The sequence below is a fragment of the Etheostoma spectabile genome, chromosome 13 (assembly GCF_008692095.1).
Source record: "Etheostoma spectabile isolate EspeVRDwgs_2016 chromosome 13, UIUC_Espe_1.0, whole genome shotgun sequence".
Lineage (NCBI taxonomy): Eukaryota > Metazoa > Chordata > Actinopteri > Perciformes > Percidae > Etheostoma > Etheostoma spectabile.
This window is the reverse complement of record NC_045745.1, coordinates 902,574-926,937: the sequence shown is the minus strand read 5'-3', so window position 1 is coordinate 926,937 and position 24,364 is coordinate 902,574. Positions and strand designations below refer to the sequence as shown.

The 24,364-nt window shown below is 39.5% G+C and overlaps 3 protein-coding genes and 2 non-coding genes across 12 annotated transcripts in view; all 5 read right to left on the bottom strand.

The window, feature by feature from the left end:
* The window catches only part of jhy (junctional cadherin complex regulator), a 39,220-nt gene extending 37,672 nt beyond the window's left edge, over positions 1–1,548 (bottom strand). For 3 of the 4 annotated variants that reach the window (XM_032533052.1, XM_032533054.1, XM_032533055.1), the window contains exon 1: positions 1,477–1,547. The gene's annotated coding sequence lies outside the window, so the exon portion shown is untranslated. Of the gene's footprint in view, positions 1–1,476 lie in introns of all 4 variants that reach the window. The other variant, XM_032533056.1, reaches the window with a different exon arrangement.
* A 654-nt stretch (positions 1,549–2,202) lies between these two features.
* On the bottom strand, positions 2,203–7,020 carry hspa8 (heat shock protein 8). Its single transcript, XM_032533057.1, has 9 exons — positions 6,766–7,020; positions 5,224–5,433; positions 4,702–4,907; positions 4,464–4,616; positions 3,811–4,366; positions 3,468–3,670; positions 3,077–3,275; positions 2,748–2,980; positions 2,203–2,653 (listed from the first exon to the last, which is right to left on the bottom strand). The coding sequence occupies exons 2-9, from the start codon at positions 5,426–5,428 to the stop codon at positions 2,456–2,458; spliced, it is 1,953 nt and encodes a 650-aa protein (XP_032388948.1). The 5' UTR covers positions 5,429–5,433; positions 6,766–7,020; the 3' UTR covers positions 2,203–2,455.
* LOC116701163 (small nucleolar RNA SNORD14) lies at positions 3,343–3,435 on the bottom strand. Its single transcript, XR_004334848.1, has one exon. It is a non-coding gene; the product is annotated as a small nucleolar RNA SNORD14 (small nucleolar RNA).
* On the bottom strand, positions 4,976–5,068 carry LOC116701162 (small nucleolar RNA SNORD14). Its single transcript, XR_004334847.1, has one exon. It is a non-coding gene; the product is annotated as a small nucleolar RNA SNORD14 (small nucleolar RNA).
* A 1,472-nt stretch (positions 7,021–8,492) lies between the features above and the next one.
* crtam (cytotoxic and regulatory T cell molecule) lies at positions 8,493–16,237 on the bottom strand. Of its 5 annotated transcripts, none has more exons than XM_032533058.1 (11): positions 16,164–16,237; positions 14,706–14,852; positions 14,413–14,565; positions 14,106–14,225; positions 12,953–13,108; positions 11,594–11,875; positions 10,068–10,106; positions 9,829–9,891; positions 9,523–9,672; positions 9,331–9,432; positions 8,493–8,893 (listed from the first exon to the last, which is right to left on the bottom strand). In XM_032533058.1, exons 1-11 carry the CDS (start codon positions 16,207–16,209, stop codon positions 8,718–8,720), a joined length of 1,434 nt encoding a protein of 477 aa, XP_032388949.1. In that variant the 5' UTR covers positions 16,210–16,237; the 3' UTR covers positions 8,493–8,717. The 5 variants fall into 5 exon arrangements, with proteins under 5 accessions (XP_032388949.1, XP_032388952.1, XP_032388951.1 ...); XM_032533061.1 differs by having other exon boundaries at positions 9,331–9,417; XM_032533060.1 differs by having other exon boundaries at positions 9,523–9,667; positions 9,830–9,891.
* Positions 16,238–24,364: the final 8,127 nt, after the last annotated feature.

Genomic DNA, 24,364 nt, shown 5'->3' with positions numbered 1-24,364 from the left:
CCTGGCGGGGATAAGTACATTGGCACGACACCTGTAAGGTATAAGCGGGGAGATCTCCAAGCCGCAGCCATACCGACCTAAATATCCTTTTCAGTCGCGGTGATTATTTGTGAAATTGTGCAAATGACAGCCCTTTCAAGTCATTTGAGAAGAAAGGAGTGGTAGCATGCAGCTTCTAAATTGACGCTCATCTGAGAAATGGAGTTTTGCATAATAATAAATATAATATAATAATAATATAATAATAAATGGCTAGTACAGCTTACAGTTAGCTAGAGGAGTAATTTAGTAATGCAGGGGGTGTGCATTTAGTTTCCATGCTTATTGTGTTTCCGTAACAATGTCATTAGTAAGGAAAGCTACTGAAATGGCCACCATAACAGTGGAGTATGATGTGTAACATCAGAAAGCAGAGGCTCACGGAAGTTAGAGTTGATAAAAGCAATGGATAGATGTCAATTTACCCAAACTCACACTAGTACTAATTGTAATTATACAATAACTGCAAGTGACGTGCCTTGTTGTCCCCAATCAATATGGACGTTCGCAGAAAAATTAATTACTGGCGAAAAGACGGTTAAGTCTATGTTGACTAGAGACCTCAAAACTCCTCCGGTATCCACTTAAATAAGTAATGACCAGTCCTTTATTGGACATTGGCAATAATTTTGACATGTCACACAGGAATGAAAAGTTCAGGTGTTTCTAATAACATTAACGATGGCCCCTTCTGTTTAGGGGTACCAGTAAAGCCATTAACCTAAAAAACTGTTGTATACTCATGACTGGATCTGACACTTCAATGGATTTCAGCCAGAGTTCAAAATGTACTTTTGTCCACCAGCCAAATGGCTAGTGAATGTTCAAATTTTACTGGCCACTCAATTACCATTGTTTTTTGGGCTGGTGAGTGAAGTAAACCTACCAGCCAATTGCATATTTTACCAGCATTTGGCTGGAAGAGGGTGCTAATTCTGAACCCTGATTGCAGCCATAATTAGTTAGCAATTATTGAAGTGAAAGAAGAACCAGCTAGTCGTGTATTTTCCCTCCAATTAAGCTCTCGAACTAAAGAAAAGGGGTAACGTAACTATTGTTATAACGTCACCGTTTAGTGTAAAATAGAAAGGTAGCCTAGTCTATTATCTTTTACCTTCGCTTAACAATATTTTATTGTAAAAGTAACTTATCGCTGACACAACGCCGTGGAGATAGGTCTGGCAATGTGAGACTATAGTAAACTTTATAGCTAGTACAAAAGCGATCTGTCAGCTAGCTAACGTTAGCTTAGCAGCTATCGTAACGTCATGTTTGGAGAAACGACCCTAGCGATGGGGTAAAAACAAACGGATATCAGTTTAAAACATTTAAAGATATCTACCTAATGTATTTTAACGTTATGTCAATAAAAGAAAAACACTTAAATGTGCCGTGTTAAACATTTTAGGGAGAAAGTGAACTCGTTTTGATACTTACCGTTTTTCCTGTCAGTACTCCACAGCAATGTTACCATAGAAACGCCGACGCAAACATGCTGCCTTCATGTGCCCCTTGTAAAAGCTCTTACATTACAGGAGTTTACACAATGACTGTATAAGCACATACGAATCATGGATTTATGTTATCGCGACAGACATTTCGTCACCACTAGAAAAAGGTAAAACTACAGATTAAAGGCTCCGTTCCATACATGCCAGGAAAAAGGCACAATACAAGTTCCCTGAAATGGATTGATTGGAACCAGCCATGTTTTTTTCTACCGGGCATTCGTGTGACATTAGTCGATGTAGCAGCTGTTAAGATGTCAAGTTAGACTAACCATTTTCAAAGAACCCCACTCTGCAATAATTGGAAGGTTCACCTCTCACATTTGACAAGTTTGTGGCACTGCTCTAAAGTGGTTTTACGTATGGCTTCACGCAAGGCTTTAGCCGAGATAGTCAAGGAACTCGCTTTGACCAGTAGATGTCGCTATATACTCGCAATTGCAATTTGATCACACAAGGCGTTTTTCGTCACATATACCACATTTCAAGACATGTTTTTATTAAAGGAAATATTTAAGTTTTTCAGTCACTAATTTACTAAAAGCCACTGGTCAAATGCAAATCAGCCATAGAAACTAACTTGATTGAGCCCATTTTAACAAAACGCCACTATGGTTTATTTTCGGGGATCTGCAGAGCATAAGAAATGCAGGGAGAGGGTTAAGATTTTTTTATTGTCAAAGCAGTGACATCCCAGTATTCAAAACACTTGATACAGGTCTCGACATGAGAACTTACAGCTCAATTGTGCATACAACAAGAATTTCCCAGTCCCAAACCATGCAATAGTAATCCCTGAACCCCGTTTTATTTTTTACACTCTTTAGCTTGTTGTAACTCTTGCTAAAAGAGGGTTACTTTCTTTGAAAAGAAAAAAATTCTCAGTAGCAGCTGAAGCAATGAATGTTTTAGTCAACCTCCTCAATGGTTGGTCCGGAGGATCCACCGCCAGGTGCAGCACCACCAGCTCCAGGGAAGCCACCAGGCATGCCTTCGGGCATACCACCAGGCATGCCTCCAGCCGTCTGGTACAGTTTGGTGATGATGGGGTTGCACACCTTCTCCAGCTCCTTCTGTTGATGTTCATACTCCTCCCTCTCGGCAGTCTGCAAAAGAGGGCATTAGTGATCTGGCCTTTTATGGCAAAAAAAAAAAAAAGAAATTATATATATAAATAAATTAAAAAAGTAAAAGATTTACCTGGTTCTTGTCCAGCCAGCTAATGACCTCATTGCACTTCTCCAAAATCTTTGACTTGTCGTCATCACTGATCTTTCCAGCCAGCTTTTCATCTTCCACAGTGGACTTCATGTTGAAAGCATACGACTCCAGGCCATTCTTAGCAGACACCTTGTCACGCTGGACGTCATCTTCAGCCTTGTACTTTTCAGCCTCCTGGACCATGCGTTCAATGTCCTCCTTACTGAGACGGCCTGGGAGCAAATTCAAAATGGTCAAAATTTTGTCACAGTACATTTAAGATTACTCTATACCATCTATGAGAAAGTATTTCAATTTTTTTAACTCACCCTTGTCATTGGTGATGGTGATCTTGTTCTCCTTGCCGGTGCTCTTGTCTACAGCAGAGACATTCATGATGCCATTGGCATCAATATCAAATGTCACCTCAATCTGGGGAACACCACGGGGTGCAGGAGGGATGCCCGTCAGCTCAAACTTGCCCAGGAGGTTATTGTCCCTGGTCATGGCACGCTCACCCTCATAGACCTGTTGAAGTATGCCCAATTAAGCAGACATTTGGAAATGATGCATTTACATTTCTAACAATTTTATTTCGCTCAGACATCCAAGGAAGGTCAGTGCCATCTTTGGTCTTGCGACCTCTGGTGGAAACTACGAATGGCAGGAATAAACGTCATCACAGCGAAATTGAGAGCCTTTTTGTTAATGTTTGCTTACCTGGATGAGCACACCAGGCTGGTTGTCAGAGTAGGTGGTGAAGGTCTGAGTCTGCTTGGTAGGAATGGTGGTGTTTCGTTTGATCAGGACAGTCATGACACCTCCAGCAGTCTCAATACCCAGGGACAGAGGGGTGACATCCAGTAGCAGCAAGTCCTGGACATTCTCAGACTTGTCACCAGACAAAATGGCAGCCTGGACAGCTGTAAATACAAGAAACCATTACAGGTTAGACAACCAGCTTATGTTGTCAAGGCCCATGACCTTCAGCTGCTACAGTTGTGCTGCTTTCACAATGCAAATGGAAAAAGTTTTGTGCATCCATCTGGCTCAAGACACTTACCAGCTCCGTAAGCCACAGCTTCATCTGGATTGATGCTCTTGTTGAGCTCCTTTCCATTGAAGAAATCTTGAAGCAGCTTCTGGATCTTGGGGATACGGGTTGAGCCACCGACCAACACAATGTCATGAATCTGCCCTTTATCCATCTTGGCGTCACGGAGTGACTTCTCCACGGGGTCCAAGGTGCCACGGAAGAGGTCAGCGTTGAGCTCCTCAAAACGAGCCCTGGTGATTGAGGTGTAGAAGTCAACTCCCTCGTACAGAGAGTCGATTTCAATGCTGGCCTGGGTGCTGGAAGACAGGGTGCGCTTTGCCCTCTCACAAGCGGTGCGCAGACGACGGACAGCTCTCTTGTTGTCGCTGATGTCCTTCTTGTACTTGCGCTTGAACTCAGCGATGAAGTGGTTGACCATGCGGTTGTCAAAATCTTCCCCACCAAGATGTGTGTCTCCAGCAGTGGACTTGACCTCAAAGATGCCATCCTCGATGGTTAAGATGGACACATCAAAGGTGCCACCACCAAGATCAAAGATTAGGACGTTCCTTTCAGACCCAACCTGAAATTAAATTTGTGTCAACCTTTTTCCAAAGCAGTCCATCATGGGACAACCTCCACTTGGTCATAGACATTCAGGTATTGTTGAAGTGTCTTACCTTCTTGTCCAACCCATAGGCAATGGCAGCGGCAGTTGGTTCATTGATGATACGTAGAACGTTGAGGCCAGAGATTGTGCCAGCATCCTTTGTTGCCTGGCGCTGGGAGTCATTGAAGTAGGCAGGTACTGTAACTACAGCATTGTTGACAGTCTAAAAAAGACAAACAAGCCAACCATTAGCATTATTTACATTAAAGCTTGCCTTATTTTGTCCCAAGCCATGCCAAATTACACACTTTTCCGAGGTAGGCTTCAGCAATCTCCTTCATCTTTGTCAGCACCATAGACGAGATCTCCTCTGGGTAGAAGGACTTGGTCTCACCCTTGTACTCAACCTGAACCTTGGGACGGGTGTTGTCATTGATAACATTGAATGGCCAGTGCTTCATATCAGACTGAACAACGGTGTCGTCAAACCTGCGCCCAATAAGTCGTTTGGCATCTGCAAAAGACAAAATGGAGCTTTAAAAAAAAAAAAATAATCTGTAATTAGCGCTTCCATTAAGAAGATCACTCAGACATCCAAGGAAGGAGTTGGGCCATCTTTGGTCTTTTGACCTCTGGTGGAAACTACGAATGGCAGGAAAATCGTCATCACAGTGAAAGTACTTACTAGGTAATTTACAATCTATATTTCTCAGTCTTGTGTCATTCTTGTCTCATGTTTAAAGACTACTACCACTAAAATGTGTTGCAGTTGGTCAAGTGTGACAAGAATGACAGACTCTTTAATAAAAAAAAAAAAACGGTATTCTTACCAAAAACTGTGTTTGTGGGGTTCATGGCAACCTGATTCTTGGCTGCATCGCCAATCAGCCTCTCAGAATCTGTGAAGGCCACATAGCTGGGTGTGGTCCTGTTGCCCTGGTCATTGGCAATGATTTCAACTTTGCCATGCTGGAACACACCAACACAGGAGTAGGTGGTCCCAAGATCAATGCCAACTGCTGGTCCCTTAGACATATTTCCTATAGAAATAATAGTTAATTATTCAGTGCAGTACAAAAACAGTTGAGAGCATGACAAAAGTATAACTTCCAATTAGATCCTAAGATGAAAGCTAATCATATTTAAACTTTATGCAAGTAATGAGTCATAGCATGATGTGCAGAAACACCCAATTGAGATTTATTCAAATACATGCATGGTAACAGCCAGACCAAGAACATTGCTGTTGAGTAGGGGTGGGAATTACCACACACACACCTCCTGATATATCACGCTACAATATTTTGATTTTAAAAACATTGCAATATTCTGCAATTTTTATAATTTTCAAACTTCTAATTTTTCCCCCATTTCAAGTGACACCCCCAAAGGAAACTTTGTCAACATCCGTTTTATCTAAAAAGATACATTTCTCCGTTCACATCACTTATATTTCATTACTGCAAAAGGAGAATGTCAAGCAGAAAAACTACACACAAAAGATCGATACTTGGCACCTGTGTATCAATACAGTATTGCCACTGAAAATATCGCGATACTATGCTGTATTGATTTTTCCCCCCACTCCTACTGCAGAGCAGAGTTAAGCCAGTTATACTCAGGATTGCATGGAACTCTGTACCAAATGAATTGGGCAACCTAGTTGTCCATAGAAAATGGTGGCTTAGGCATAGCATTTTAACGAACAAAGTGAGTTATAAAAGTCACTTCCATCGCTACGTTTAAATGAAAGGGGGTTGTTGAGTTAATAAAGCCAAGGGTCACCACCCAGGCTGCAAAAGAAAAGGGCAGAGCGCATGGCGCCAGCTCTGGCCATATGACAATGAGACGTTAAGTTTGCCACAACAGCTAGAGTTATACCGGAAAGGGGGATTAAATAAAGTAATTCTCATTAAAAGTCCAAACAGTTAAACTGAACTAGAAGAGCTTGATTTTAACAGTTCGACTGAACTGCAATACAATTTAAGGCGCATAGTGATGAGCTCTGAAAATCCAACCGGAAGTCAGTTCACTCTGGATAGCTTGACAATGGTTGCTCGAGAACATTCTCGAACGTCTCAGAATCCCTACCCCCACCCTTCCCACTCTGCTAAGTAGCTAACGTTAGCATCAGCCAATACTCGATGCGAGGCCAAACAAGCACATTAATAAGAATCTATCAATCTACATCTTCACTCAACACCAGTAATTAAAATAAAAATCGAAGTAAATATCGTATGTCAGTAACTAGCGTTACCAGCAGTGAGTGAGCAAAACGTTACCTAGGTAACGTTCCGAGAGGTGTGGGGAATTTGTCCTAAAGAATATAACGTAACATATTGTTTTGATTAATCTAAGTAGCTATAACTTACCGAATTGTTGAACCAAAGATGAATTTAGATGTTGGAATGGATAGCGGCGAGGCTGACTTGTCCTTGCCGGTATGAGGAGGGAAAGGGAGGACGAATTGTTCTCAGAGCTATTTATATCACCGGCAAAGCAGCCAATCAACGTCGAGTTGCCGAGTCTTTCCTCTACGATCCACCAATGACGCTTTTGATGACGTAAATAACGAGCCCGCCCATTTCCTGTATTTCATAATCATTATACATCTTGTGAATGGCGGCCGCGTGGTTAAGGGCGGTATCTTTGTCTGGTGATACGCGATGTAGTAAGACAAACGACCCTTTCATCCGAGATTCTATATCCATACGAAGTATTTATAAGCATAAGTAGACAATACAATTGTCTTATACTTCTATTCTATAGGGAAGGTAGGTAGAGGCCAGCAGGAGCGATTTAATCCTGTCATAGGCCTCGGGGCGTGGCTAAACCGATGACGACATGAAAAATGATAGCCAACAGTCCATGATGCATGAATAATGTATACATTACATATAGATCATTTTGCAACTACCACAACGAACCGATTTACCTCTGCAAACATATTGCTAAGTCAAGCCTCACCGCAAACGTACTGTAAATGAATACATTTAAAATATACTTGATTATATTTTCCAATAGCAAAAGTTCTTCACAACTGCAATCACTATCAGTAATGCATTCTGCACCGCTGCAAACACTACATCAGGGGCATTGCACAACATTCTAGACCCTATACATTCTCTAACTGCCTGCTTCCACAGCAATAAACTCTAGTATCTTTGTGGGCCCCCGTCACTTAAGGCCCCTGTGTAGTATACTAAGTCCCCTTTTTCTCCCTGGTCTGACGCCCCAGACCCCTGCCAATACTACAGACCACACTAGATACACTGTACAGTATGCAGATTACAATGCATCCAACCAACAGCATAGTAATGCCATAACAACTGCATGCATTGTAATGAAACAGTGACTTGCTACGCTGTGACACCAAACTGACCAATCAGTGATAAAAAAAATATACTGCTTGGTAGATATACACTACCGGTCAGAAGTTTGGGGTCACTTAGAAATTTCCATTGCACTCCATTATAGACAGACTACCAGCTGAGATCAGTTGCATTGTTTTTTTAACCAGGGCAGCAGTTTTCAGATTGCATTATGTGCTCACATAATTGCAAAAGCGTTCTCCAATGTTTTTCAAGTTAGTTTTTTAAAATTATATCAGATTAGTAAACAGAATGATCCTTTGGATGATTGGAGGAATGGTTGCTGATAATGGCTAATGTAGATATTGTATTAAAGATCAGCCACCCACTCAGATCAGCTGGTATTCTGTCTATAATGGAGTGGAATAGAAATTTGTAAGTGACCCCAAACTTTTGACCGGTAGTGTAGCTGATTAGAAATTAGCTGTATCTTAGCCCTACTCTCTTCTTATATGTAGGCTACAATCTCACTGATGCAAACTGCAAATCTGATTTATTTACTATTATTATTTATTACTTATATTATTTGAAGGTGCAGGAGTGCAGTTTAGGATTGTTCCAGCCCACTTTAACCCCTGGTTACCTTTTGGCTAGGCAGTGAGGTTAAAGCTATGTCTCAGGGTGCAGAGGCAGAGCCTTGATTGGGATAGCCCGAGCTACATTCAGTTATTAGACCTACCATTTCCCTAAAACATCACTCATCCATGTTTTGACAAAAGATGCCATTGTGTTGTAGCAAAATAGAATTTATTTGTACATTTAAACACAAAATGTATAGAGTATTTACATGGTGCAATACAGTACTAGCAAGTTTCAACATTATTTTCTGTATAAACGTTTCCTTTTTTTTTTTACAAGTGCGGTAAAAAACCTAATCAGCTTAATCTGTGAGCATGATAACGGTGTATAACGGTGACATTGCTGATGTTATAAATGTTGTATTTTATAGAGTGTTAAAGCTCGGTCTCCTTTATGTCACACTTGGCAGAAGTTGGGCCCGGGGTTTGAGATGGAATCGTCTGCTCTTCGTTTTCAATCTCTGTTTCTGCCATCGCAGCTGTGTTTACCACTGAGGTTATCACAGTTGGTCTTTCAACTTCGTACCGTGTGAATGCCGTGTTAAAGAGCCCTGAGAGAGAGAGAGAGAGTTTCCATAAGAAGTAGCTTCTTCAAAATACGTTCAGAAACAGGTCACTGCCCAGTTTCTGTGGAAAGACAAGTGTCACCAGAGACTGAAGGCTTGAACTGCATAGCCTATTTACTGTTAAATGAAATGAATTCAGGAACATAATTAAGTAGCAGTCTAATAAGACAATTAGAATATACAAATGAATATACAAAATACAGATACACATTCAAGGGCATGTTTTACTGGGCTTCATTAAATCCTATAGCTAAAAGTTGCATTTAATAATAATCACATTGAATTTCAACCCATAGCACAACCCTTCTATTACCAACGTGTTCACGAGGCATCTCATGAAAACAAGAGGAATTTGAATGTTTGCAGTTGGATTCCAGTCTCTGCTGACACAAATGTTCTTCAGTAAATCTTCATCTGCTTACCTCGTCGCCTTTGTCCTTGGGAGTTCTTGTCTTCCTGGCTAGATTTTGATTTACTGCTATCGTCGGATGGATCCGAGTCCTCATTCTCTGTAACAATAAAAACTGTCAAGTGTGTTTTTTTAAAAATATATTTCAAAAAGAAAGTGCTTGCAGCTTAACTACAAGATGCAGAAAATGGAAATATCTGCTTACCTCTCTTCCAGATGATGTGGGCTCTCCTCAGCTTGATGGCAAAAAAAATCACTACCACCAGAAGACCGAAAATCAGGCATGTAACCAGGAAGACCAGTAATGATGAACCTCCTGGAGTGTCTATCTGCATCTTTGGGTCAATAACGTTCCCTGGGAATTAACAGAATGATCGTAGTTAAGTTCAGCAAAGACCTCATCAATTGTATTTTATATTAATCCTATTCATTTATACTATGTTTAAAAGCAAGTATGTTTTCTGATTATCATTTCCACAGAACTTTAGTCTCCACCATGCAGACACTGTACCTGTTGTGTTTCCCTCTGTGCGGTTATGGGATGTGATCTCCTCTGTTGTCTCAGATGTCCAGCCTTTAAGGAATTATGAAGAAGGAAAGTGTAATCAATAACACATCCTAACATAAACTGCTGATGCCGGTTTTCTTAATAGAACAACTCAATTGCGGTTGTTTCAAATCACCACTAGGTGGGATCAGACTGACATTTGTCAAGAATAGTTTGTCATATAATCTCATTGGATTTCTTACCTGTTGTGCTTGTTGCATTGTCATTCCCCATGGTTGAGCCTGATAATACAGAGAAATGAAGAATAAAGACGTTAAATAACCCTCATGAGAAGACAGGAGTCAATACAGGTATTTTATAAAGAAAATTATTTCTGTAATGCATGAAGACGATCAGATGAATAACTAAACTACAATTAAATTTAGTTTGATCTTTGAAGACTGTATATCTCGGAAAGGCTCCTTAACTGCATGATGCCTCATAGTTCCATCCTCGGAATCAGTGGTAGGGCGTAACTAGGTACATTTACTCCAGTGCTGTACTTAAGTACAAATGTTGAGGTACTTGTACTTTACTTGAGTCTTTTCTTTTCAAGCCACTTTTTACTTCTACTCCGCTACATTTCAGAGAGAAGTATTGTGCTTTTTACTCCACTACATTCATCAGACAGCTTTAGTTGCTAGTTACTTTACCCATTCAGATTTCTGCACACAAAACACATTTATAAAATCTGACATTTTTCTGCATAGAGTACTTTTACTCGTAATACTTTAAGTTCATTTTCCTGATGATACTTAGAAATTTTTACTTAAGTAGCTTTTTCAATGCAGGACTTTTACTTGTAACCAAGTGTTTTTACAGTGTGGTATTAGTACTTTTACTAAAGTAAAGGATCTGAATACTTCTTCCACCACTGCTCAGAATGTAGCTCTACTGAGACAGAGTTTCACTCTATACTCTCAGAATTCCGTCACAGGAAACAGATCTAGTGGTATCACAACTATAGTGGTGGTTATGCATCTGTTTTAAATGCACCATGAAAGCTTAGATATCTGTAGTTCCCATGCCACGGGCTGACTGTATTATATTATACATGTGCTTTACAGAGAAATAAACAAGGGATGAGAATAGAGGAAAACCCATTTAAGGCAATTAATCCGCATTGTTATTTACGGTGCACTTTACTTCTCTAGATACTGTACATTTTAATGAATTGTTGTAGACATTATCACCTTTTTAATATTTATCTCTATATTGTCACTAGGTGAGGAAATCACCAGAAGCCTCACGTTACGATATATTCGCGATACTTATGTCACGATACAATATTCTCACGATACGATATGATTGCCATTTTAAACAAATTGCAGTTAGCTTTTTTCCTTCTTCTTTTTACTTCTAATTTTTCCCCAATTTCTAATCATATCCCCAAAAGGAACTTTTTTCAACATCTGTTTAATCTAAAAACATACATTTCTCTGTTTGTCTCACTTCAATTTTATTGCTGCAAAATGGGATTATCAAGCAGACAAACTGACCAACACATGTATAATAATAGATCCATACTTGGCGCCTGTGTATTGATACAATATTGCCACGGAAGATTTAGCTATGCTGTATTGACCTCCCCCCCCACCCCTAGTTGTTATTGATGCTTTTATACTGATCTCGCTACTGTTTTTACCTTGTAAAGTGCCTTTGAGTACCTTTTAAAGCACTATATAAAATAGATGTAGTGTTATTATTATAAATGAAAAAAGTCACTCACCAGTAGTGTTGAGCTGTGAGCCTGTGGATGTAACAGGGTTCAGAGGAAATCCAGTGGGTGCAGGGGCCGTCGTTGGCTCACTGGAGGAAAACAGCTGATTGGAGGGAACACTTGGTAACTGTGTAGAGCTGTGTGATGAAGCCCTTTCCACCTCTGTGGCTACATGGTACACTGTTGTTCTCCCATGTCTGGACCAGCTGCTTGTTGTTGTTTGCCCCTCTGTTGACCCTCGAGGCTGGGTTATGGGTGATCTGGTCGTGGTTGTGCGCCGGGACTTTGTAACTGTGACAGAGAGGAGGTTTACATTATTCTTTAAAGTGCTCATGTTATGCTCATTTACAAGTTTATAATTGTATTTAAAGGTTGTTCCAGAATGGGTTCATGTGGTTAAATTTCCAGAAAACACCTCATGTTTCTTGCACTGTACATTGCTGCAGCTCCTCTTTTCACCCTGTGTGTTGAGCTCTTTGTTGTAGCTACAGAGTGAGACATCTCACTTCTGTTCCATCTTTGTTGGGAGTCGCACACAAGCTGTAGCTAGGTAAGGACTACTAGCCAGTCAGAAGCAGAGTATGAGGGCGTGCCCTGACAGAACCTAGGTAAAGACTACTAGCCAGTCAGAAGCAGAGTATGGGAGCATGCCACGCTAGCAGCTAGGCGAGCATTATAACATGTTACAAAGTGATGCAATTTTGTCACAGAAGTAAAGGCTGGACTACAACAGAGCTTTTTGGAGCAGTTTGTGAACAGTGTTTTCTGTTGGACATGGAAAGTCCCTTTGGGGGGGACTTTGGGCCTTTTCCCTTTGTAAACCTATTACAGTGTCAGGGCATTTTATAGATAGATATATAACACAATAATGTAAAGGGGAAAAACCAAAAAGCATAATATGAGCACTTTAAGCAGAAAAAACACTAAATTCATGGAAAATTCAATTGAAAATTCACGCGGACATTTGAACAATCTGCAAATCCCACGTGTTTGTTTTTTCTTTTTCATATGAATACAGGAAATCAGACTATTTGTGACTGACAGAAAGAGGAAATTACAGAAGGTTGTTTTGTGTTTTACTTTTGGTCAGTCTAGTTCCACAGTCTGGCGCTGCGGACAGTGTCATGGAGCAACTAGTGCAAAAAAAACCCTCTCCAGTGCTTTCCCTGTTTTGTGACGACACAACTACGCTTTCATTGTTCCTCAAAAATTACCCTTTATGCAGAAGTACTTCACAGTAAACACGTTTTGGTTAATACAAGGGACATTTTTACTCAAATTGGAGCTGGGGGAGAGTAAGAGAGACAGAGATAATTCATTTAAAAAAAGAAAAAGAAAATTAAAAACACGGAAGTGAGTTGTACTCACAATGTTTTTGAATGTTGACAAAGTCCATCATAGGTTTTGAGCGCAGTGCCGGATGGCGAACAAGGCATTTCACAGTGACTCCTTTCTCCACTGAGTGAAGATGTAGCATATCCATTGAGACATATTTTTTGTCTCCATAGTGGACTTGGGTGTGTGCTGTAAAATGGGACATACAGTATGTCATCAGTATCCATTTTTAAGCAGGTGTACCAGCAGCACCAGTAGTCAAAGAAACTCAATCATAATACAACATTGCTGAAAACTCCCAATTTATACTTTCTAAAGAGAGTTTGAACTACTAATCTACAGTGTGGCATTCAAATTTCACCCAAAATAAAATGAGTGGGTCTATGTTTGTCAAAGTCTTGAGTTTCTGTCATCAAAGGACACAATAATTAAGCGATTTTAAAGGTTATGGCTGTCACTGGGGCTTGAAATAACATCCGCCAACCCACTAACCCACCATAAGGGGGTAGAGATTACTGTAACTGTGGAAGGTAGTGTCATCAAGAGATGAGCCCACTCTGTGGTTGTTGAATCTAATTGTGATACGCCTAAAAAAGGGCAATGGCTAGTGCAAAGGGCCGGATGTTAAAAAACAGTGAGTGCTCCAAGCATACCTGCTGTTTTTGTACATGTGTGCATTGCGCTAGGCACAAAACTATTGGATTCAATAAAAACTTAAAGGTCTCAAAGCTTGTTTCATCTCTCAGAAACAGCTGGGCCAGATGGCAGGCGATGCGCCTTTCTGAATCATGTTCATGTTACCTTCAATGCCTCACTTTGGTTTGCCCTTTTTTTTTTTTACTATGTAGCTTTTGCCATTTTTGTAAATTTATTGGGAAATTTCTGCTACAGGATATAAAATCCTTAATTCCAGACACAATCAACACAATAATGATATAAAGAAATTTGAAAGCTTATAGTATCTATATATGTAGTATCTTTTGACAGACAAAATGTATACAACACATTCTTGAAAAAGTTAACTGAAGGGGAATACATAACTTCTTCTGGAAGCTCGTTCCATGCTTTTACCGAGAAATTCTTTCTCTTTTCAGACAAGCATGTTCTGGGTTAAAGCTTTAAAGAATTCCCTCCTAAATCATACATTAGTTCACATCTTATTGCTATGACATTATTAACAACTTACCAAGAATTGCAGGCCCATTATTCAATTTCCAGAAGATCTGGGGAGGATAGTGGTTCCCCTCAGCAGTGCATTTTATCACAAAGTTTCCGTCATGCTTTGTTACTTCTATTTTGGGAGGGCCTTTAAAATAATGAACACCAGAGCATATGTTATAACATTATTATGAATTTATCATTAAATCATCAACACAATGGCCCTGGCGAGTCACAGTGAAGGTTATGTCGCAGATAATAAAAATCATTGTCAACGTTGTATCGTTGCTGGCTTCAACAATAAAACAATCTGTCAATTGCAACATGATTCTCACCTAACACTGTCACCTCCACTTTCCTCTCTTTTGCGCGATCATGATACTGCGAGCATGTGTAGTTTCCTCCGTCTTTGAAGGTGACGTTGGAAATACTGATGCTGAATTCGGTCTTTGACAGCTTGATGATGCTGTAGCGCTTGTCCTTTAAAGCTGGGAGAAAGTGAGGGAAGGGAAAACATGTTTAATATCATTCATTCAAACGTCTTACAGATTCTTGCACTTGTTTTGCCCAAACATTAGACAATGTGTGTTATACATGTGTTGTGTGATTGAAGCACAAAATATGTCACCTTCACCTTGATTGGCATTAAAGAACATTATATATCCTTCAGGGTTCTTCCAGTCGACACTGGTCTTGTGAGCATTGTTAAGGGGGCAGGTTAAGCTGAGTGTCTGACCTTTTCTCACAGTCACATGCTGCCAGACCGCCAGTGAAACTGCAATCAAATAAATAGAAACATCAATTTCCTTGAAAATTGACACAGAGGAAAATGTCAATTCCACGGCATACGGTTTGATAATACATATAACATTTCATAAAATAACCCCAATTCCAAGCAGCTACCCCTCCACTCTTCACACAGTTGAGCAAAATGTCTACACTCCCTCGCACACAGAAGTGTCCGAAGGTGAAACCCTGTTTCTCACAGTTTGACTCATCTATGTGTGTGTGTGTGTGTGTGTGTGTGTGTGTGTGTGTGTGTGTGTGTGTGTGTGTGTGTGTGTGTGTGTGTGCGGAGGTGGTGCGACAGGAAAAAAAACTTAACTGTTTCTCCTCTGCAAAAACTACAACCCCCCCCCTGTCACACATACAGTATAATGTATTTCTGATGTGACAGGAAGTAATGTGGTCAGTTCTTTCATGGTGAAAGAGAAAGTAGTCGTGGCTGGAGAAATGTTGTAGGTTTTTTAACGGGGGCTTTTTCTTTCCTATAGGGCGAGAATGACGAATTTTGTGCCCCCACAAAAACAAAAACATTTGTGGGGGCATATTGAACTCAGCAGTGAGGACAGTGGGCTTGAAGGATCACAGGTCCTCAGGACTTTTTCACATGTGTGGGTTGTGTATTAAATATTACACTTAACAAATGTATGAAAAACAGAGACAGATACTTAGACACAAACTTTGTACTGTACGCCAACAGTTTTCTCTAAACTTTAGTGATTGCATTTCAAGAATTCTACCATTCTATTTTTTTTTATTTTCAAAGCCTGATTTAGAATTTCATTTCACAGGAAATACTATATGCAATTTAAAATATATGCATCACCTAAGAACTGATAAACCAAGATGTATATTCATATATAAACATGCATGCCAAAATATATTACAAAGTGCCAGAATAAAATGTCTAAAATAAGTGATTAAATGTTGTAATATGTGGGTTTATTGGTTGAGAATCCAAATGGGGATGTGATTAATCACAGGAGACTAAATCAAAAGGAAAACGTACACTAAAGCCTCAAATAGTATGAGCTCGAGCAACATTGTTTTTACTGAAGACAAATGCAACCATTTGATTTGTCAGAAGCATCCGAGTTTGTCATTTTGCCCAAATCTTCCTGAATAAACCATCAAATTTTGCAATATCCCACACTGCCATCAAAAGACCAGTGTTGTATTTGTCATAGGCAAGTCCTCTTCCAGTCGGTTCATCAGCTGTTTTTAATGGTAAGAGTCAGCTCATCTTCTCTACTTTTCCTAACAAAGTTTGCCAGGCGACAAGTATTGAAAGTAAAGGACTCACCCTGTATGAGTAACACGAAGACGCCGAGCTCCAGCTTCACTTCCATCTCTGACACTCACTAACAATCACACTTCGACTCTGTCGCGCTTCCTCATCACTTGATCTATTTGTACAGTACTGAGGGACCTTCCGTGACATCACAGCCATGTGGTTTCCACAGGTTCAAGAGAATCTCATGTGATACCAGATAAAGTACAAGGTTAATAGTTCATGATTTACAATTATTAGCTACTGTTTCTGAAAGTCAAAGAACGGTATACTGCCCAACAGTCATTTTTAGTGATTTCATAGAAAAGTAAAAACAAATCTTATCATTCAGTATCTTTAATTAACAATGTTCACCACATAAATCTTCAAAAACATTGCAGGTAGATAGTATTTCACACATGGAGGAGAGACATTATGATTGCTATTAGTTATGTGTATGTGTGCTTTTTCTGCTAACACAAGTGTTTACTGTGGTCTGTTGGGTTCCAGTTAAATGTTTAAGTTATTTTCAAGGTGCCGGGTGTAGCTGTAACAGAATACTTCAATTTGTATCAGAGAGCTTAACGGTCTCAACTAGATCAGATCCAACTAGATCAGAAACTTTGGGGAAAAGGCCAACGAAGGAACTTAGTCACCAACTGGTTGTCTTGAACTTCAGTCTGTAAATGTATGTCACTGAGATAAACTGCTTTGCACAGGTCTATGGTTGCCTTAGGAGAGGTCTACTTAGTAACACAATTCTCTGGCTAAGATTGATTTTAACAAAACAATATGTAATTTTTTTTATAAAAGTTCCCTAGAAGTCAAATCAATCCTCAAAACATCTTCGCAAGAGAATGATCGCGGAATTGAGGTTTTAGACACAACTATCATATTGGGTAAAATTTCAGCCTTGCTATTGGTGTGGCTCAAGGGATGGCAATGTCGGTCATGACACATTTTTTTCAAACAGTCATGGTGCCCATGGCTAATCTGCTTTAACCTTCCGTATACTACAACATAACAGACACAACCACAACATTTGCCAAGGACCGTGTTCTGCTCACATAAGGTTGACCAGCAACTCAGACATAAAAGTGCCTCAATATGTCAAAGTCTATCCTGATTTTGTATTTTGTTGTGTTTGGACTCTCACTTAAACTGAAGAGCACATGCTTTTTGGATTATCTTGAGTATTTACCTTAAAACTGGAACAGATACAGATGTTTATCAGAAAACACAAATCATTGGTAACTACATTTTTCCAAATCGTTAATATTTTTAGTATGCTCTAATTGATCTCCCTAAGGGGTTGCATTTAAGTTGTACTTTGGAATTGCAAGGAAGTAAACCTTGAAATCTACATTTAATGTCTCAACTTTGGTACCATCTCATTGCATGTTAGGGTGATTTAAGCCAATGTAGATTTTTAATGTAAGGCTAATCTGATAGAACTTGTCTTTAAGATGTCTGTCTGTCAATTGAAATTCATTACAACAATAAGATAAATACAGTGGTATGTTGTTTTTGTAATAGATGAAAAGGATATGCAACAAGTCATGTAATGATGCTCATGACAGAAGAGTCAGGTTACCAGGTGACGAGACAATCAGTACACACTAACCAATGACTGACGAGAAAATATCTATTCAAAACTCTCCTAAATAGAAAACCAGGATTTACTCTAACAGAATAATAACATGATATGTGATACACTTTATAATAATATACAACAAGAAATGATTCAGCTCAGATAAAACATTGTATTTGATGTACCAATAAGGATGTAGTAGAAGATAAATGCACCTAAATTCAAACTAACTTCCTTATTTGTGAATCAGACCTTGACCAGCTTTGTATGCAAACATGATAAAATGTGGTTTAAGATATAAATATATCATTGGTTATTATAGGGTTAGCACAAAATTCTGGGCTCTGTACAAAGGCAGTCTCTGTGGGCCCCTCCCCACATCTCCAGCTATTCATCCTAGCATATTTCTGGGACCTCCTCACATGAGCATCCTGTGTACCCAGTCCTCTTCTCTTCCCGCAAAAGAAAACGCCACTACAATTAAAGTTAACAGACAATACAGTGAGTAACGTTATTAAGTAATTTAAGTTAGCTGGATACAATATGTTAAACGTCATTGTATACCTGTGTGTAATTTGCTTCGTCAATAGCAATCCCACCAATTGGCCCTAAAACGTTGGCATTTACAGAATGGCTCTCCATATATCTGGTGATCCATATACGATGGAGAACTGGACAGCAACATTTATTACATCCGTGTTTTTATCTTGCCCGGCGTAATAAGCTGTTTCCATAACCGGTTAGCAAATGTGTTGGCACGGCTAGCACGTACCAGTTATAGTAGTAAGTAAATGCTTTAAAAATATTCTTTAATATTCTTTACAATCATTTACCAATGAACCAAGTAGGCCTGACTTATTGCCATAGAATGTAAAAATAACGAACGAAGCTTCCTGAACATGCCGACCTGTCAATCAGTGCAGACTAGAGGGTTAGCAATGCTAACCACGGGGCGCCCTGTTAGCTCACCTGGTTCAGTGTGCGCCCTACGTACCAAGGCTCAGTCCTAACAGCACAGGCTTGAGTTTGACCAGTGGTCCTTTGCAACATGTTAGCTCTCCTCTCTCTTCCCCCTTTCCTGTCTTCAGTTGTCCAACTTTCCTAATCTAATTAAAATGAGATTAAAAATTCATCTCGTAACACACTTTGTACATTAAAATAGCTCTGAACATGTTTTTGTGTGTACTACAGTATGTGTTTTCATCTTAAACTTACCCTCTGACTGTGTGCTTTCACTTCATCAAAGTTAATTGAAACATTTTAGTTGCCTAAAAATGTCTTGTTCAGCTCTTTGCCAGCCAAGCTAGCACTAGCATTAGCTGGTAACTTACGGGAAAGTTTGCTGATGTGGTACATGCAGGTTCTAGGTTAGGAAACATCTGGAACTGGCCAACTAGATGTCCTGCAACAGATGTGAAGCCTAATGTTACCATCTACGTCTTACCTCTTGAATGATAATACCCTATATTAAAAGCTGATATTTTACAGTTTTATTAACAGCTGCGTAGACATTATTATTAAAGAATTGGTAATATAGTACATTCTGTTAAACCTATGGTTTTGCAAATGTGCCACATACCTTGTTGAATAAAACAGCAGTGAATGGATTTGTGGTTCAGTACATTTGATGCAGCCTACATATGACCAAACATTATATATGTCTTCTAATCATTGGTTGTTAATGTCAAGGGACACCTTATAATATTATATTTGTTTAGTAATTATGCAAGGAAGAAGTATAAGACAGCACTGAATATGAATTGAATATTTTCCTAAATAATTTACATTTTGATTATTGTCCATAATATCATAGTTCCAGATATGTACCAGAAGAGAACTCTACTGACTTCATAGCAATAATTTTATAAGTGACTTTTTTGCATATTAAAAATATTTTAGGATAGGATACACAGCTGGGAGGAGGCCTCGGGGAAGACCCAGGACTAGGTGGAGAGATTATATCTCCAACCTGGCCTGGGAACGCCTCGGGATCCCCCAGTCGGAGCTGGTTAATGTGGCTCGGGAAAGGGAAGTTTGGGGTCCCCTACTGGAGCTGCTGCCCCCGCGACCCGATACCGGATAAGCGGTCGAAGACGGATGGATGGATGGATTACACAGAAGTGTAATCCAAACCAATCTAAGGTCATGATGATCTCAATTATCTTAAGACAAATTGCTGCAATGAGGTAGTAGGCTTTCAACATCACAGATAGTAATTAGCATCACAAAAAAAGTAAAGGACATTCTAACTAACACACGGTATGGAAATAGATACATTACTTTTACATAATACATGGTTCAAAAAGCCAGTACATATGCAGTCTATATGTACTGGAGGCTGGAGTGGAAAGAGAGAAGGCATTAGGAAGAGCACAGATAGTAAAGTTAAACACTGATACGGCTACAAGTGTTATTTTCTATAAACATAAAATCTATCAGCCATCACATAAATGACAGCCTTGGCCACGTGATGGACTTAACAAAACCTGTAACCTGTAAAGGCCAACTTCAACAATGGGGGAAATATCTGCATATACACTTCACCGTTGTTGTAGTAAGGCACAGCAAAACTGTGTAAAAATACAGAATACTGTAAGGACAAAATTAACTTATTCACACAAAAAGTCCAGGAGTCTCACATCTTTTGTATTGGTGATGTACAGTACAAAGCTGCCACTCAAACAATGATGAAATGTAGTTATAACACTGTTCACAAACCTTCAGACCTTGTCTGTCTTCTACTAGTCCATTTCCTTGACCTTCCTTCTGCTTTCTTTGTGTTGTGATTTTAAATTTGGTGGATTAATGAGGACTGTACTGCTCCTCAGATCTCTGCATGGTAAATGGAAACAGCTAGCTAGACTATCTGTCTAATCTGAGTTTTCTCTCGCACGACTATTTTGCAGCGGCTCTGTGCGGAGTTCAGCGCCACCCATGGCGATTCTGATTGGTTTACAGAAATGCCAATAAACCAAAGCACATTTTCCTCCCATCCCGGGATGCTGTGTGAAGTAGCCAGACCCTCCTTTAGCGCAAAGCAAGATTAGTCTTCTCCTGACTGAGAGCAGCTTTTCACCTGCAGCACTTGGGGGGCGTGGGGTCTCCACAGCTCTCTAAGCCCCACTGATGATCCAGACGCTGGAGAATGGAAAATATTTTGCGATAGTGATTGATGTATCTTGAAGTAGGGTAGATACAAAGAGGAAAAGTTGGATAACCCTGACTATGTAGCTACCATCTGTTAGTATAACTGCAGTATCATCCTGTTTTAGAATTATATTGTCCCAAAAAAATCAGTTAAAACTCCTTGATTCACATGTTAAACTCTGTGCAAAAAGATCATTGAGTGTTATTGCCCTCTGCTGGATTAACATGAGCTACAATTTCCTTTACTTTCTCAGAGCAATCATGTCCAAAGGGTTTATGCCGGTGAAATGCCAGGCAGCTTCCCTGGAGCTGGTGGACGATCCTCAAGACCAACCATCGAGGAAGTTGATTAACCACAGTGGATGAACGAGCCACAGACACTGTCATTAGTCTTCAAATGCCAGCATACTTAACAAGCATGAACATTCCCAGAGACCCAACCCATTTTAGACTTATGATGATAAATAATATTTGCTGTGCAAACAAAAAGATCATAAAGCAAACACTGCCATGTGTTTGCTGTGCATTCTATGTTTTGTTTGAGCCCAGAATAGTCAATTAAAGTGGACATATTATGCTTTTCCGTATTTTCTGTCATATCTACAGCGTTAAAATGTGACCAGAACTTCAAACAATGAGGTAAAAACATTTTAGAAAATCCCTGTGAGAAATACCTACTCTTTGCTAAGTGTTAGGCAACGCTAAGCCAGAATTCGGCTCCAGGTAGGCAGGACTGGAGTGTTTTTTAATGGTGTTAGCATGTAGCCACATGCTACGGCAGTAAAAAATGTAATCTTGGCTGTCAGTGTTGTCAAATTCTCCCCATTTCAGGTCATATTACTCCTAAAACATTTCTGGTTATGGAGTATATGGTTTAAAAGCCTTTCTCTGTGATGTATGACTGTAGAAAGTGCTGCTACATTTGTGTCAACTGCTAACTATAGTAGCTACATGCTAACGGCAGTAAAAGTTGTCATCTTCACTGCCAATTTCGTTTTAATTTGCGTTACTGCTGAATTGTCCAACTGGGTAGTTTGGTTCAGAAGCCTTTTACTGTAATTTTTTTGACGGTGGAAAGTGCTGATTCGTTCCGTAATCTAACAACTAACAACCTACTGCTACAGTAGCTGCATGCTAACACTACATAGCTAGCTGTGGATAATCTTGGTGGCCGTCATTTCTGAGTGAAACACAGATTCCGGGGAAACACTCTGGCCAATCAAAGCAGACTTCATCAAAATGAAAAACAAGTGCTTCAAATGAATGGTAGATATTTTGGCAAATATGTTTATTAAGTAAGCTTAAGTAAGATGAGAAAATGGATGCCACTCTCATTCTGTACATTAAATGTACAAAGTTTTAAAACAATATAAACACCAGTATCACCTCTAAAGCTCACTCATCTACACATTGTATCACGTTTGTTTTATCTGTACAAAAAAACGAAGTGTAAAAATGACAAATGGCACAGGGGTTTATGTGCGGGACTATTTCTTGACTTCCCGGAGATCTAAGAAGATTAAAATAGGACTGCAGCAATACATGTCTCAGGTTCATTGGGAGATTATGTGATTCTAGGCATTTAATAAAATACTTAATGTATCATAATGTTGCAATATTTGTTAATAACTAAGTTTGTTGTCCATACAATTTGAAATTAAGGTTAAGATTAGCTACATCTAGATAAATTACTAGGTAAAAAGAAAGTTTTCTTTGCTGTCAAAGTGGGCTGAGAATAACTGAGCTAAAGGTCAGGGGGGCAGTGGACTCTAGCTGTCCCTGCACTTCAACTTCTCTCAAAACAGACAGAGCTCATTAAATATCATCATGCTAAATCTTAATATATTAAAATAGTTTCGACAGTAACTTAAAAAGGTTAAAGCCTCACCAAAGCATTGTTATCTGAATTTGTATCTGCTCGTCTCCAGATTTCAATTTGTTTCTGAGGCGGTGCAGAGCAGAAGGTTGGCTGAATGTGTCCCAATAATCATCTTTCAGGTATCAAAGAGATGTTTCAGGTCTGGTTCACTTCTTTTGTTGGAGAGTAATCCTACATTCAGAAGACACATGGATTCAGGTTTTGGTTCTGTGGCCAATACAAACAAATGCAATTAAAAAATCCTTTGCTAAAGCTAGATGAATGAGAGAAACAAGGCCTAGATTTACATCCAGGACCCTACATTTTCTATAATAACTAAACTAGTGATTACGGTTGGGTCAGTGCACAGTTTGACCGCTAAATAGACTGCATTTATATTGCACTTTACCAACCACTTAAAAATGGCTTTACAATACAGGCCAGCACAGACCCATTCACACACTGGGGGCAGAGAATACCAGGCAAAGTGTCACCTACTCATTACATCGCTCGGTACATTTACACGTTTTGGGGTTCAGTATCCTACCCAAGGACACTTTCACATGATGCAGGGGCCAGGGATCGCACCACCAACTGAGCCCCAGCCACCTCTTTGAATATCAAGAACGTAGTCTATATCAACGGCGTTTTTATTTCCACAATGGTTCCGGTGCCACTTGCCACTTTGGGTTGTAACTTTAAACTCTGGTGGATTTCTGAGGACTGATGTGGTTAACTACTCCTCAGATCTCTGCAGGGTAAATCCAGACAGCTAGCTGGACTATCTACTCTGAGTTTTCCCTCGCACAACTAAAACAACCTTTGAACGTACACCTGTTCCACCACAACAAGTTCCTTGGCTATTTTGCAGAGGCACCATTGCTACATCTGGCCCAGACGATTGTGATTGGTTTACAGAAATGCCAATAAACCAGAGCACGTTTTTCTCCCATCCCAGAATGCTGTGGGGACTAGCCAGACCCAAGCTCTCACAATGCGAGACTATTATGCAAATCAGTGGTTCCCAACCTTTTTGGTCTGAGGACCCCCCACCCACAATCCTGTCAGATGAACTCCTGTACCCCTTCAATTATATATCAATCAATATATAAGAGTGGATCTTATTTTTTCATACTTGTGAACATCTATATTTTGGTTGCTAAATGTTTTACTATTATTTCAAGCTAATTATTTGAATTGTTTCATGATAAGCCAACAAGCTGACCAATTTAGTCACTTAGGCAATACCTAACTATTTCAACTATTTAGCCAATTACTATTAGCTATTTATTTCTCCCATTTAATTACTTTTACCTAAACTAATTTCCTTCAAACTCCTGAGCTCCCTTGCTAGTTTTCAAGCACTCTTGCGTAACATGTAGTGTTCAGGTGTTGCAGCTGATATTATCTATTAATCAAATCATTGATTTGTTATACCCAAATAAGTTGAGCTTCTCCACAATTTTTCCTTTGCACGCTGATAAACAACTTCCACTGGTTGGAATAACTGATGTAAATTATATATGGTTCCTTGTAGGGCTGTGCGATATAGAGAAAATATCACAATATTCTTGACCAATTGTCAATATTGCGATGATATTGTATGGTTGACTATTGGTGCTTTAACAAAATGTTATT